This window comes from Cygnus atratus, chromosome 4 (assembly GCF_013377495.2).
Source record: "Cygnus atratus isolate AKBS03 ecotype Queensland, Australia chromosome 4, CAtr_DNAZoo_HiC_assembly, whole genome shotgun sequence".
In the NCBI taxonomy this organism is placed as follows: domain Eukaryota; kingdom Metazoa; phylum Chordata; class Aves; order Anseriformes; family Anatidae; genus Cygnus; species Cygnus atratus.
This window is the reverse complement of record NC_066365.1, coordinates 54,713,821-54,727,437: the sequence shown is the minus strand read 5'-3', so window position 1 is coordinate 54,727,437 and position 13,617 is coordinate 54,713,821. Positions and strand designations below refer to the sequence as shown.

Genomic DNA, 13,617 nt, shown 5'->3' with positions numbered 1-13,617 from the left:
TTGTACAACATGAGAAATTTGTTTAAAATGGAGAAAATGAAAATAAGAGTTATAAAAAAGGAGAAAGTACTATGTAAAGGAAATTACTATGTAAAGGAAATGTGGGAAGTTTCACTGACAGGGAAGACAACGATAAGTTGCCAGGATGAAATGAGGCTGAGTTGTTCCTCTAGGTTCATTATTGAACTAACATTATTTCATATATAATTAAGGCCTCTGGAAGGAAAAAAGTGCTGATGACACAAAGCTCTGAGGTAACATTAACAGAAAAAAGAAGGTCTGGAGTATCATAATTTAGTCTGTAAGACTAACATAAATCAGAGAAACAAAGGAAATTAACGGAATTCAATTATAAACATAGACATGATCACAGCCCTACTGGTTTTACTGAAAAGGAGGACAGCCACCCACCCATTTGTATGGCTGAATCCACTGTTAAAAACCACACTTCACATAGCATTGGTTGGACATTTGGACTCAGTCCTACTGCTCAGTGAGGAGGAATTACCCACATAAAGAGGGTAAAAGACTAACAATGCTAAGGTCTTCCTCCCTCTCTCTAGGCTGGCATCTATACTTTGAGATGGAAAGCTCCAGCATAACCACATCTGCTGCCTCCCCCTGGAAACTGAAGGTCATCCCTTCCTCTGATGGCCTGATCCTATATCTTTCCTCACTCTGGTACCATGTAGTGATGCAAATACAATGTTGATCTAAAACTCTTTTTCATTTGAAATAGCCACTTATTTGTTTTAAGCGTACATATACAGGTACAAGATTAGAAACAATAAACATGTAGATTTCTGCAACTACAAAATGCGGATGAATGCTGCAGACTTCTCTGCATCTTTGCCTACACAATACATACACTGTTTTGCTGAAGCTAATGAATGTGTATTAGCTCCTCATTATTATTAGTATTTCAGAGCAAATTTAGAAGCTAGTCTCAGAACCTCTGAGATGAAATGACTACAGAACTGTTTGTTATTTTGAACATCTTTATTTTACTATAACAAGAAGCAGTTAGAAAAAGTAAAGCTTTAGAAATTAAAATCTATTCACCATATAAAAGCTCCCTAAAATGGCAATTTCACATTCAAGATTTTTGTTATACATGAGGTTACTCTGCCACATAAGGTTTGCAGAGATCAACACTGGAAGTTAACAATATGGCAGGGACTTTTCCCTACAAACCACTGAGAAAACCAATATAAGTTATTTAATAAGGTTTTAATTATTTTAATACCAAAAAATGAGACAAATTTAAACATTCAGTCAAAAGCCAGTGTGCCTAGACCAATGTCAAACTGAAAAGAATTGATTCAAACTCAATTACTGAAATGGGCTGTGGGAACAAATGGGTGTAGAAAGCAGAAGAGAAGGAGGAGGACAAATGGCAGCTCTCCCTTTTAGATAGCACCACATTTTGTAAATTGAACTTCAGACATTAGCCTCGTCCTTACGTGTTTCTCGGAGCAGTTGTTCACACACAGTCCTTATGACCCATTCCCTTTTTCTGATTATACATGAACACACAGTGAGGTGATGGGAGTTCGTATATCAAGCATTTAATGAACTAGGCCATTTCTCTCTATTCACTATCTGCTGCAACACATTTAGAGATAGTGAAACTCAAACATAAAAGCCACGAACAGCACACTCGTTAAGGTTTGTTCATATCTGTGGAATATGCTTTTACAGGAAAAGAGAATGATGAAAGAAAGCTATTACTTTCAGAAGCATAAGCATAACAGCATAACTTTTACTTCTTGAAATTGAGACAGAACAGACATGCTGATGAAGAAATTAATATTTCTGTTTATGGGTAAGAAATCTACAGGAGAGAAAAAGATTATATATTTGAATAAGTCATTAGATTAAATCAGCTGGGCATTAAACCAGGCAACATATGTCAGCATTGCATGTTTCAGAATGACAACACACAGGATTTCAACTGCTTTCAAATGACAGGGTAGTCATTTTTGGACATGTTTAACTTTTAAACTCCTGCTTCCCTCAGAGTGAATACTATACATTTTTACATGGGAGATCTAACTCCAGGTATTATGCAGAAAACAACAACTGGGGGAGCTTGTAAATCTTATTTTTCCACTTTATATATGAGATGTGTTTCCTTTCAAGTGTCAGATCTAAATTTCTCATCCTTTTTAAAAGCCACATGCTGTACGTAAGTCATTCAGTTGTTTATGTCACTCAAACTAGTTTGGAGGCATAGGAGTATAACAGAAATTATAACATACTTTATATAATTATATAAAAACATACATACTTAATACATAATATGCACACTGTGTGTATATATATACACACATATACAGTCCACCCACATATAGACAGAGTATATATGTGGAAGGACTGTGCAGAATTGTACTGTGAATAAAACAGTCGTCTCAAGCTCCACGGTTCACAAAGTGTGAGCAGAATGCAGGGTTTCTGTTCACATATGTTCACATGGCAGAGCTTACAGTTTCTAAAACATAGAAATGATGTAGTTTTTGTTCTACAAGGAAGTCAGCATAACCCTTCGTAAAACAGAAACTTCTATAAAATACTGGTAATTCAGGTGTTCTGGAACATCTATATAAGAATCTATATAAGGACATCCATAAAAGAATTGCCATCCTTGTGTCCCTACATGAAATACCTAATTTACAAAAAAAAAAAAAAAAAGAGAAACACAAGAGGATATATACAAAAGACACATACCACTGTAGAGTTTCATCATGTCTGCTGTTAGAAATCTCTTTATTATCAGATATGCAGTGCCAGGCTCTGGTAGTGAACTCCAGTGGAGAACCTGTTCTAGAACATTCTCTGTATAATGCAGTGGACGTTCTGAAAAATGCCCAGAAAAAAAAAAAGCTGAAATAAGAAAATCAAGACTATAGACCCTTAGAAGTTTCACGTGCACTGTTTGTTTCATTCACTTTAAGCTACAGAAGAAGAACACTGCTTTCAAAATAAGGCAATTAAGCACTTCATTGAGTTTCTGCAGCAACACCTTTGCTAGCAAGATCTGCCTAGATAATCAAATCGAAGAAGCAAAAGTCAAATATTCAACGATTCTTTTGTATTTAGTTATTAGTATTTCCTTCAGTAGAGATACTAAAACACTGTTTTCAAACTAATATAAAGGTTAGAAATTATCACAGGGAATATGTAAATGCAGTCAGACAGCATTGGGCTCTATACAAAAAAATCAATCACCACAGCTACTAACACACTAAGAAAAACACGCACATATACATATCCAAAAAACACACCTAAGCAAAACAAGAAACACATCAAAAGCACAAAACAACAATAAAAAAAAATTTGGAGCACAACGGAAAAAAAAAGAAGTAAAAATACTGGCATAGATTGCATTGTCTGTTAATGGCCAAAGCAGGCCGAGGCAGACCCTTCGTTTTGTTACATTCCTTTCAACTGAAAGGGAAAAGGATTTAGTTTTACTGGTTCTTCTCCCCATTGATGTGGTTGGGGAATTTCCAGACTTGCACTTTTAAATCCCAACCCCATGTGAAGAGAATAACAAGATTAAAATATAAATTGGTGAAAGCACGACTAGACTGTGTGAGGGCATTTTAATACACAGGTTGCTGAAAAATACATTTGTCAACATATCCACCCTAAAAAGAGAAACCCTGATACCCTTCCACAGGATTGAAACACTGGAGTGATACAAAAGCATGATACAAAAGCCCAATCAGTACTCTATTCTACAAACTACAGTTCATATACAAGTGAAACTTGGGAAGGCACTGCTAATAGGCCCTAAATCCACATTACCAGATCCAGCAGAAATATGAAAGTGACATACACTGCAGCGCAGTCTCTGGTATCACACTAGGCAATCCTGATGGGGATGGAGAGACAGTGCACAGCAGTTTCCCTCTATATGGTACCGGTCTCTAAATAATTGCTCCTCCATGAACACACCCAAGGACTCTCAGCAGTAAGCACCTATGGAAAGCACAAAACCTCAACAATGGCTTTGCAAGACACAACTAGAGCAATGGATGCATTTTCACTCCAAAGACTGATTTTTCCACAAATTCTGAGCTCCCAATTGCATACAAACTTAAGTGGGTCAACACTTAAGAAAAGCTGAGTACAACTCCTGGAAAGTCACGCCTGTGTGACGCTGTCACGTAGGGTCAGGCAGTCTAGCCCTGTATCTCTTGGGCACTGATGGGAAACGATGATGCCATAATCTCATTTTTCACTTCTGCTATGGTAGATGAGTCTGAAATGTCAACAGCTGCTTTGAGACTGTCCAGCACTACGCTCTAGCAGAACACATTTTCCTGAACACCAGGACTCCAGAAAGCAGCAGCCAAAACAACACACTGCTAAGTGGCTGAGAAAAACAGTGGCTGGTTTGCAATGCAAAAAAATTACCTTACCTATAGACTGGTTATATCACTTATGTAAAGATTTTGTTGTTCAGACATAACAACAAAGCAGCCTAACAAAAATACCAATCACCACTTTATAACTCAATTTCTTCTGGCCCTTTTACTTTAAATGGTCCAACTTTTTCAGTTTCTTTTCAACTTTTGGGAAACAGTCAACTCTTTGAAGCGTCAAAGTTAAAACAACTTGTTGCCTTTGTGCAAGAAAGAAAATTCCGTTTTAAGGAGAGTAACTTCACAAATCAAAGGCAAGAAACACTGGCAAATCACCACATCTTCCTAGAACACCAGCACTCCCATAGTAAACACCTACTGTCGTATTTACAGTTACATTTAAGACCATCTGTCATCATGGATTACATGGTACATAAATCATCATGCTGAAATGCATTAGCTATTTTACTGGCAACACACCTCATTTACAAACTATCCATCAAGCACAAATTACTAAAAAATATACACCCTATTTTGTAAAAGCATATGGTACTGTACATTCTGCATTAGATTAGATAAAAATATCAATTATTTCAAAATTTCTATATGCAAATAATCTAGTTGATTTTTAATACTGCAATTTCAGTATTTCAAACGGCAAGCAGTCAACACATGCATCCAATTACCCTTTTACTTAGGTCATCATATGCTGGTAAATATCCAAAACCAGTCATTTTAGTCTTAAGCAGCAATAAATATCAGGAGAAAATTACTTTTTTTTTATAAAATATAAGCATCTAATTTTCTTGACTTCTCAGGGTTCATTTTTAGGGCAGTAAGTCTTAAAAAAAGTATTTTAACTCTCATAAAACTTCAGGATTAAGTGTAATGAACCAGTATCACCATGCAATGGACAGGTACCAGACTACGTCAGGAACACTATCAGAAAATTAAATTCTGTCACAAATGCACTATGGTCTAATGTATATTTGAAAAAAAATAAGCAAACTTTGTTTCTGTCATGACACGTTAAAATCACAACTTACCTGTAAATGCCTTCGATAATGTAACGTTCAATGGTATCTGTTAGCTGATGCTAGTAAGAACAACTTAACAGCAAAGACTCATTTTTTGGTTCTTTAGTGTCACATTTAAATTAAATATTACGTAGAACTATTTTTCTGTTATTTTCTTTCTGTTTCAGGCTTCTGAAAACCTGCCAGATTCAGCTATAGCACCAATGGAGTCTTCCCTGATAAATGCCTGTTACTATATGCATTATTTTTCACCTTTATTCATTTAGTTTGCCTGTTCTGATGATTCCTCCACAAAAGGATCCATGAAGGAGACATTTCATCAACGTGGTATCTACTACTTGGAGGTAGGTGTTGAATTAGGACTTTGCTTGCTCCAAGTTTTATTTTTGCTATGTCATTTTCTACTGTGCTCTGTAAATCTCTCATTTCAATAGGATACATTTGAATTCCTTAACAATACTGATAAACTAATATAGAGCCAGCAGTGTCTCACTATTAACTTAATTTTGCCATTCTCACAGTCGTCAGCTTAAAAAACCTTTCCAGTTCACACTAAAACACTGATTGTTATATGCAAATACCCCAAGAATCTGCCGTGAGGCCTGTCTTTTGTATTTCCTTTTACATTCTCTTGACAATATCTACTTTAGCTTTCATTTTCCTGTGTTATATATCAGGATCAAGAAAATAAAAAAAAAATCCCTCTTCAAGTCTCTCCATTACTCAGTCAAAAGAAATGGGAGTTCTAGAGTCATCAGGACTCTTCCAAAGACAACAGATGCTAGCATTGTTTGTCAGTCGACACCCACATCTGTGAATCAGGAAATGAACCCTATGTCGCAAGTCTATGTAGCATCACCACAAGACTGTAAGATGTAAAGAGGTGCCAGGATCATTCAGTTTAAAAGCAACTTAGTATAAAATGCTAATAGAGGCTGCTTTTTACTAAAAGTATATTTCTGACCCTCAAGTATTTTTCAGAAATCAGGGGACACTGAGAATTCATCAAAATAAGATGTTTAATAATAACAACAACAATAAATCCCACAATTTTTATTTTAAGTATCTCTAATAATGAAGTTCAGGCTCCAATATGCATAAAGCAATCCCAATGTTGAAACTTTTTACTGTTCATGAATATTGCGACCTTGTGACTTTTGCCTCTGTTGGAAGCAGAACTGTATCTAAAACAAATGTTTCAAGGGTGTGTTATCTACATCATAATGCCACTGGCGATAAAAACAGGATTACAGAACTTTGCTTCCTTTTTTTTTTTTTTTTTTTTTAAACGAACTTAAATAACTGACTAAATTAATAATAATAATAAAGGTCCTTTTCCCCAAGTATTGCATAGATTTTTCTCATTCCATTTTCTGGAAAACATTATTCCTTATACAATCAACTACTGACCTAATGAAAATAAGTTTCTTCCTTGAGACTCATTGGCAAGATGTATTTTTCTGTAGCTGATGGCTAATAAACTGTAAGCCAAAGTAATACAAGGAATTTTTTTTTTTGGTCACCAAATCATAAGCATTTAAAAACAACTCATTGAATTAATTCTGGCAAAGTTTAGAAAGAAATCATGTAGATGTCACAGCACCCAGATATAAAACAGCATGAAAGCTATTTTTTTTATTTCTATAAATATTTTAAGTAACTCTTTAAATAACCTTTTGTAACTCTTTAAATAACCTTTTGATATGTTAAATCTTGAAAATAATAAAAATTTGATGAACAAGAATCACTAACCTAGCTCTCCATTTTCAAGTACTTCAAAAGCAGCCCAGATATCATCTTTGTTGGGAGTAATGTTTTTGATTCCTAAAACATCATTAGTTAATTCTTCTGCTTCTGTCAACGGCGATACCTGTAATACAAATCGTGCCAGTTTATAATGTACTGCAGTTACTGTTTTCTAATTTTTCCGCCAAAGTCTTCCTCCTTGTGTTTACTAAAGAAAAAAAAATGCAGAGATTCACAGAGTTGGAAATCACTAATATTTCTCAAACTACAGTATGCTTTCCTTATTTTGTTGTGTGAAACTAAAGTTATCCTTTTCAGCCGACAGATATTTTGATAACTTTAAACTCACTTTCTCCACCCTCCAAAATTATTATAAAGGTATTTTTCTCTTGGTAAAAAGAAAGGTAAATATTACAGATTACTTTTTTTCTTTCTTTTTTCCATCTTGGTAACGCATATTCCTATTTTAAAAAACAGCATTCACTGGGTACTTGTTAATTTGCAACTTGCGTTGCAGCCATAGGACAATGAAAATTTATATCACTGCATACTGCAATAAAACTGAAGGAGGATGTCTCTGCTTTGAAATTGGATGATAACATTCTCTTTAAAAATGCACATTAAAAAGTCTTTATAAAATTTAGGCAGCACAGATAATAAAATAGTTTTAAAATAATAGTGATAGATACAAAATCACACTTTCGTATGTAGTTACAAAAGTATGAAAATATATTTTACACGCTTTATGAGAAAGTGTTTGGTTAAAATCACTTTTATATTCTCACCCTTATTATAATACTACAGTCTGGCTCCTTTCTTTCCACATAAACTTCAATCAGCAAATCTCCAGCCTGGGAAACCTGAAGGAAAACAACAACAAAAATACAAGAAAGTCTTAAATATTTTAAATAACCTTTTAAACTGGGTAAGTACAAAGATTATTTAGCAGATATGCAAGAACATACTGAACATTAACTTCTTTCCCCTTTATCTAAAAAATACTCCCCAAGTTGATGCCAATTGGAAAGCCTGCCCATTAGCAAAAGGAAAGAAAATCATATTCTCAGATTCAAAGGAAAAATTCAAACCCTGACTAAATCCAAAGTATTCATATATTTAAAAAACAGACTTAACCAATATACGTTCAAGCGGGAAAACTAGGGATGACATAACATAAATGGAAATGTAAAATTGACATGAGTGTACTAGTACCTAGCACACTACTAGTAACACACTAGGCTGTATTAGTATCTTAAACCATCAGAACCATAGTTCTGCTTAAATAAGCCAGGCTCATTTCAGAGCCAAAACAGATTAATAGAATTTAAGACCATGAAATAGAAAAGGACAGCAGCACAAAATAAAATAAGTCAGTTAAAAATGAGAGGAAGAATTACTAATGCCAGAATATTACAGTCCTAAAGCCATTTGTATACACCCAGATAACTGGGATTCATTACTATGAAGTCATACTTGTCATTACATGTTTAAAAAAGGAATCAAAACACATGTTCTTGGTATCAACCTCTATTAAAGATAGCTCTTTGACTTTCTTAGACCAGATACCCAAACTTTTATGTAAAAAGCTACCACGGAATAATTAGATGACAGGCAAATGTATTATATATTATATAATAGTTTAATACACATAATTAAGAACACCTAATAATATGAACTTTATACAGAAACTCAGAAGACAGTAAATGCAGCATTTTATGATCAAGGAAAAAAAAGTTGATTCATGTGAAAGAATATAGTATTTTTCTCTCATTGCTAGGTTTGCTCATCTATGGCAATGAAATTACCTTCTTGGATGAGAAATTACTTACTTTTATACAGTTATAAGTGTCTAGCTCTTTGCCTGCTCAAGTTCCCTTGCAATGTAATCATACGCATCTTCAAAAGATTGCAATTCAGCCCAGTAATAAAAATATTTTCTAAAACTAAAACCGTGAAGAAGATCAGTGCATGGGAAGAAAAAAATAAGGTAGAAAACTGGGCCTTTCAGGAGATGTATCCTTTTATTAATATGCCAATATAAAGAATTAATAATGAAATTTACATTACGAATACCAATCTGTGTCAACTCTGAGAACAGTATTCGTAGTGATGCTACTTATTTACATATTAACAAAATTCAAAGGAAGAGGCTAAGGAAAGTAAAAACTACATTATATGCAGAGTAAGATATGGAGAAAACGATAAGAACAGGCAAGCTTTAAGATACATTTTGATGAATTTACAGAAGCTGAAACTACATTTCCATGGAAAAATAAATGGCAGCACTCAATTTTATAGAACATTAACATTCTGGAAAATGGTGACTTTAAAGTTAGTTTAGCCTCTGAGAATAGAAAACTAATGGAAACATTTGTGAGGAAAAACATTACAAAGCTACTTTGAAGAAAGCTTCTTAATTATAGTGGCATAGACTCAAAAAAAGCTCATTTAGTTGTAAAATTTGCTTTTCAGATGGTATTACAGAGAAAGGTTAGAAAAAAAGAACGAAGCTGACATTTGATTTCCACTGGGCTCGTGTAAACAACCGTATGGAGAGAAAATGTGCTGTAAATTACAGCAGCAAACAGAAACAGCTGGCCTAAGTATATAGTGGACAGAAAATGAAGAGCAGCTAATGAAGTGCCACCTGGAAAGAAACTGCAATGACATTTCAGACATAAGAACTTCCAGGCCTTCAATGGAAATTTGCTTTAGATGTTCTTCTCTGAACACCCTGCACCATCAGCTTGGAGATAATTTTTCTATAGCAACTTATATACTCAAATATATTAAGTATTTGCATCACTGATTTCCCCTGCAAACACATGTACATTTTGATGCACTAATGTCAGGCAATCAGATGTTAAATGGAAAGTATTCTTACACAGAATTCTTAATTATAGTTGCTTGATGTTTAAGTTGCCAGCCACCCATGCTGTTAAATCACTCTGTCTGCACCATGTCGTCAATTTTACCAGTAGCTGGAAGGCCATCCAAAAAAAGTTCCCAAAGAGCTAGCACAAGTCCAATGTCTAGTCTATATGGTCTGCAAATGCAAGTCTTGCATATGCATGGCCTTGCAAACTGCTCACAGGCTATATGATGACGACAGGCAATGACCCAGAGGAAGAAAGCAGCTGAGGAGAGTAGGTTTCATCATACTCCATTATTTCACTGAAACACTAGAAGATATTTCAAAGATACACCCTTCCACCTAGCCATTCAACTCTGAAGATGCTTAACCCTATCTCAGGTCTGTACTGAGAAGTATAGTTAATGTCAATTGGCTGGGGTCATAGCACTGATGAAGGCATCTCTGCCTGATGAAGGAAACGCTCTTCCTTTTAAACAGCAGCAGTTTAAAAGAAGACTATATGGCCAAGCCTGGTAAAATTTAAAATGTAGGCATGCATATAACGCAGCCTTCTGAAATTCTGGGCAACATGCACTTGACATTCATGATAGAAGCTACTACTGTAAAATAGAATAAAGAGGAAGGTCAAGCTTTTTCAACAGCACTTAGTATTAGCCCAGGTCCAGCTCTACCAACCAATCCTGCTAACGACAACAGGCACAGTCAGGGAAATGTCGGATTCTTCTAGAGAAAATGTTGTATATAAAATCTCAAAACATCCTTGTAACCACCTAGAAGCAGCTTCATTAATCAGGGGGCTTTAGGCAGTAAATACTTTTGAAATAAAAGCTATTGCCCCAGCTTTGTTCAGAATCACTCCCTTCTGTATTGAAGTGGTCCCAGAAATTAAGCACACATGCATTTAATATGTTATGTGCACATGGAATTTCAGAAAAATGTAGTTTTAAATTGAAACAGTAGTAATGTTAAAATTGCCTGCTACAGAAAAACTGTCAACTGGCATAAAATGTTCCACAGCTTAAATCAGAAGGGAAAAATGTTCATAGCCGCAATCAAATTGCCACAAATGGCAATCAGGCTCTTGAGTAAAACAGCTGAGGAATGGAGTCCAAATAGGGGTAAGAGGCTGACTGAAAAGAGAGAATGCATTTCCTAACCTTAAAGGCAGTTCAAACTTCAGTTTATCAATTATGAAAAAGTACAAGTTTTGTTCTGATGTCTACTGCTTGTTTAGAAAGTTAAGAATAAGACCATCATCTCTCTGAGGCAAGTGCTCCTAAATAACTAAGGTCTCCTGAGTTCATATTTGCTAGCTTGACTTGTCATCACTCTTTTTCCAGGAAATGCCACGCAGAGTAAAGATACCAGTGGTTTGATAAGATCCAAAAGCATTTTCTAACTCAAACTCACCATTTCATGTTTTCTGATACAATATTGACAAAGATCGATTAATATAATCCAGCAGCTCAATTACTTATTTTCCTCATAACAGATTGAGGAAACATGTACCAAATAGTGAAAATTCATGTTTTTCAAGTAGGAATTATTTCAGATGCCTAATTTTAAACTGCCTCAGTGACCAATTTTGTTCTAGGAATTTTCCATTACTTATTATCTTTATAGGGAGAGGAACATCAATGACAGCTTTCAGTTGGGATCACCGTCCTGTCTGAGAAACAGAGAAGTAAACTATCTTCTATACTACTTTCCATTTTATGCCAATTGAGTCTATATTAAAGCATAAAGCTATAAATCAATGCACACAATTTATAGCACACATCCATTTTGCCTAGACAATACAAATAATATAGCATAAAATGTCTATTAAGACTTAACAGTAAAATATTTAGAGAAAAGAAGAAGAGGGGGTAATTTACTATAATATTTTTTCATTAAAAACCTATTTTTCTGCTTCTTTTTCACTTTGTGATTTTCCAATATACAGGTACTTCTGACGTATTCTTCCTTTGTGTAACGGTTCATATGGAAATCCATTCTGTTTGCCACTTTAATATAAATCTTTTGTTCACATAAGGTCTTGAGCAATGCAAAGAGAGATTAACCAGATTTTTTGGTCTTTAATTTCACAACAGCAAACCTTACAACAATCATTTATGTACATGGGTGCCCAAGGAATTAGCTTTTTCTATTTAAAGATGTGGTACCCAAGGTTCCTTGGTGCCACCTTAGTAAAGCTGAAGAGCTTCGTCTGTCTTTCAAAAACTCATCCAGGATATACTGAGAATGAGCCCACAGGCTGTAATTTGAATTCACTTTTCCAAGACAGTGCCATAATAAATACGTTCTAAGTTATTCAAGGTGATTGTAAAGTTGTGGAGAAGTGCACCTCAGGCAAGGTTAGCTCTCATGCACCAAAGATGTTCAGACTTTCACAGCTCCTCATGGTACACAAATGCAAGACCTCTTGCCAAAAAAACCAAACAACCAAACAAACAAAACAAAAAAGCAAAAAAAGCACAATGCTGAGACAGATATCATAGCTGTAGTGTAATAGAACTTACTCTAGAAATTATCTGGGAATGCAGTAATGAATAGAGCAAACATTTACAGAGAACGCGGGTGGTAATGTGATTAGGTGAAATTTAATGTCAGTGATTATAGAATCATTAAGGTTGGAAGAGACCTTCAAGATCATCTGGTCCAACCACTGCCCTACTACCAACATCACCCACTAAACAACGTCCCTAAGCACCAAGTCCAACCTTTAACAGCCCAAGGATGGTGATGCCAACCATTTCATTGGGCAACCTGTTCCAATGCCTGACTACTCTTTCTGAGAAGAAATGTCTCCTAATTTCTAACCTAAACCTCCACTGGCACAACTTGAGGCCATTCCCTCTAGTCCTATCGCTAGTTATCTGAGAGAGGAGGACAACCACCAGCTCCCCACACCTTCCTTTCAGGTAGCTGTAGAGAGCAATAAGGTCTCCCCTGAGCCTCCTCTTCTCCAGACTATACAACCCCAGTTCCCTCAGCCGCTCCTCATGGAACTTGTGTTCCAGGCCCTTCAACAGCTTCGTAGCCCTTCTCTGGACACGTTCAGGGCCTCAGTATCCTTCTTGTACTGAGGGGCCCAAAGCCGAACACAGTATTCGATGTGCGGCCTCACCAGAGCAGAGTACAGGGGAACAATCACCTCCCCTGGTCCTCCTGGCTACACTATTCCTGATATGTCATATGCAGTACACCAAGCACGCAAACTCTACAGTCCAGTTGAAACTCTCTGGTACTATAAGTATTTAGCACTTATTTACCGCATCCTTTGAGGAGCTGTTTTTTTCCTCATGGGATGAAAAGAAATAGATTTTCAAAGTCGTACATCTAAATGCAACTCCTAGTGCATTTCTTTTTAGCCCTTTCTCTCCCCTTAAACTAAAGTAGGAAGTGACATTTTCTTCAGCTTTGAAAGTTCTATTTGTACAAATATTCTCTCTGAAACTAAAAGGTGACAATTCTAGCAATGTGTTAAGAATGAATGAGAAAAAAATTGACAGTTGCTTACTATATAATAACATAAAATTTCAGAGGCAGCAGTGAAAGGCGATCCTAAGTACTAGAAAGCACTGCA

General features: G+C 35.6%; 1 protein-coding gene across 5 annotated transcripts in view; it reads right to left on the bottom strand.

The window, feature by feature from the left end:
- Window positions 1-13,617, bottom strand: part of ARAP2 (ArfGAP with RhoGAP domain, ankyrin repeat and PH domain 2) — a 126,918-nt gene that overhangs the window by 22,171 nt on the left and 91,130 nt on the right. For all 5 annotated transcript variants that reach the window (XM_035547324.2, XM_035547308.2, XM_035547343.2 and 2 more), the window contains 3 exons: window positions 7,939-8,013; window positions 7,160-7,277; window positions 2,728-2,856 (listed from right to left, as the gene is read on the bottom strand). In XM_035547324.2, coding sequence (XP_035403217.1) covers window positions 2,728-2,856; window positions 7,160-7,277; window positions 7,939-8,013 — 322 coding nt within the window. The remainder of the gene's footprint in view (window positions 1-2,727; window positions 2,857-7,159; window positions 7,278-7,938; window positions 8,014-13,617) is intronic.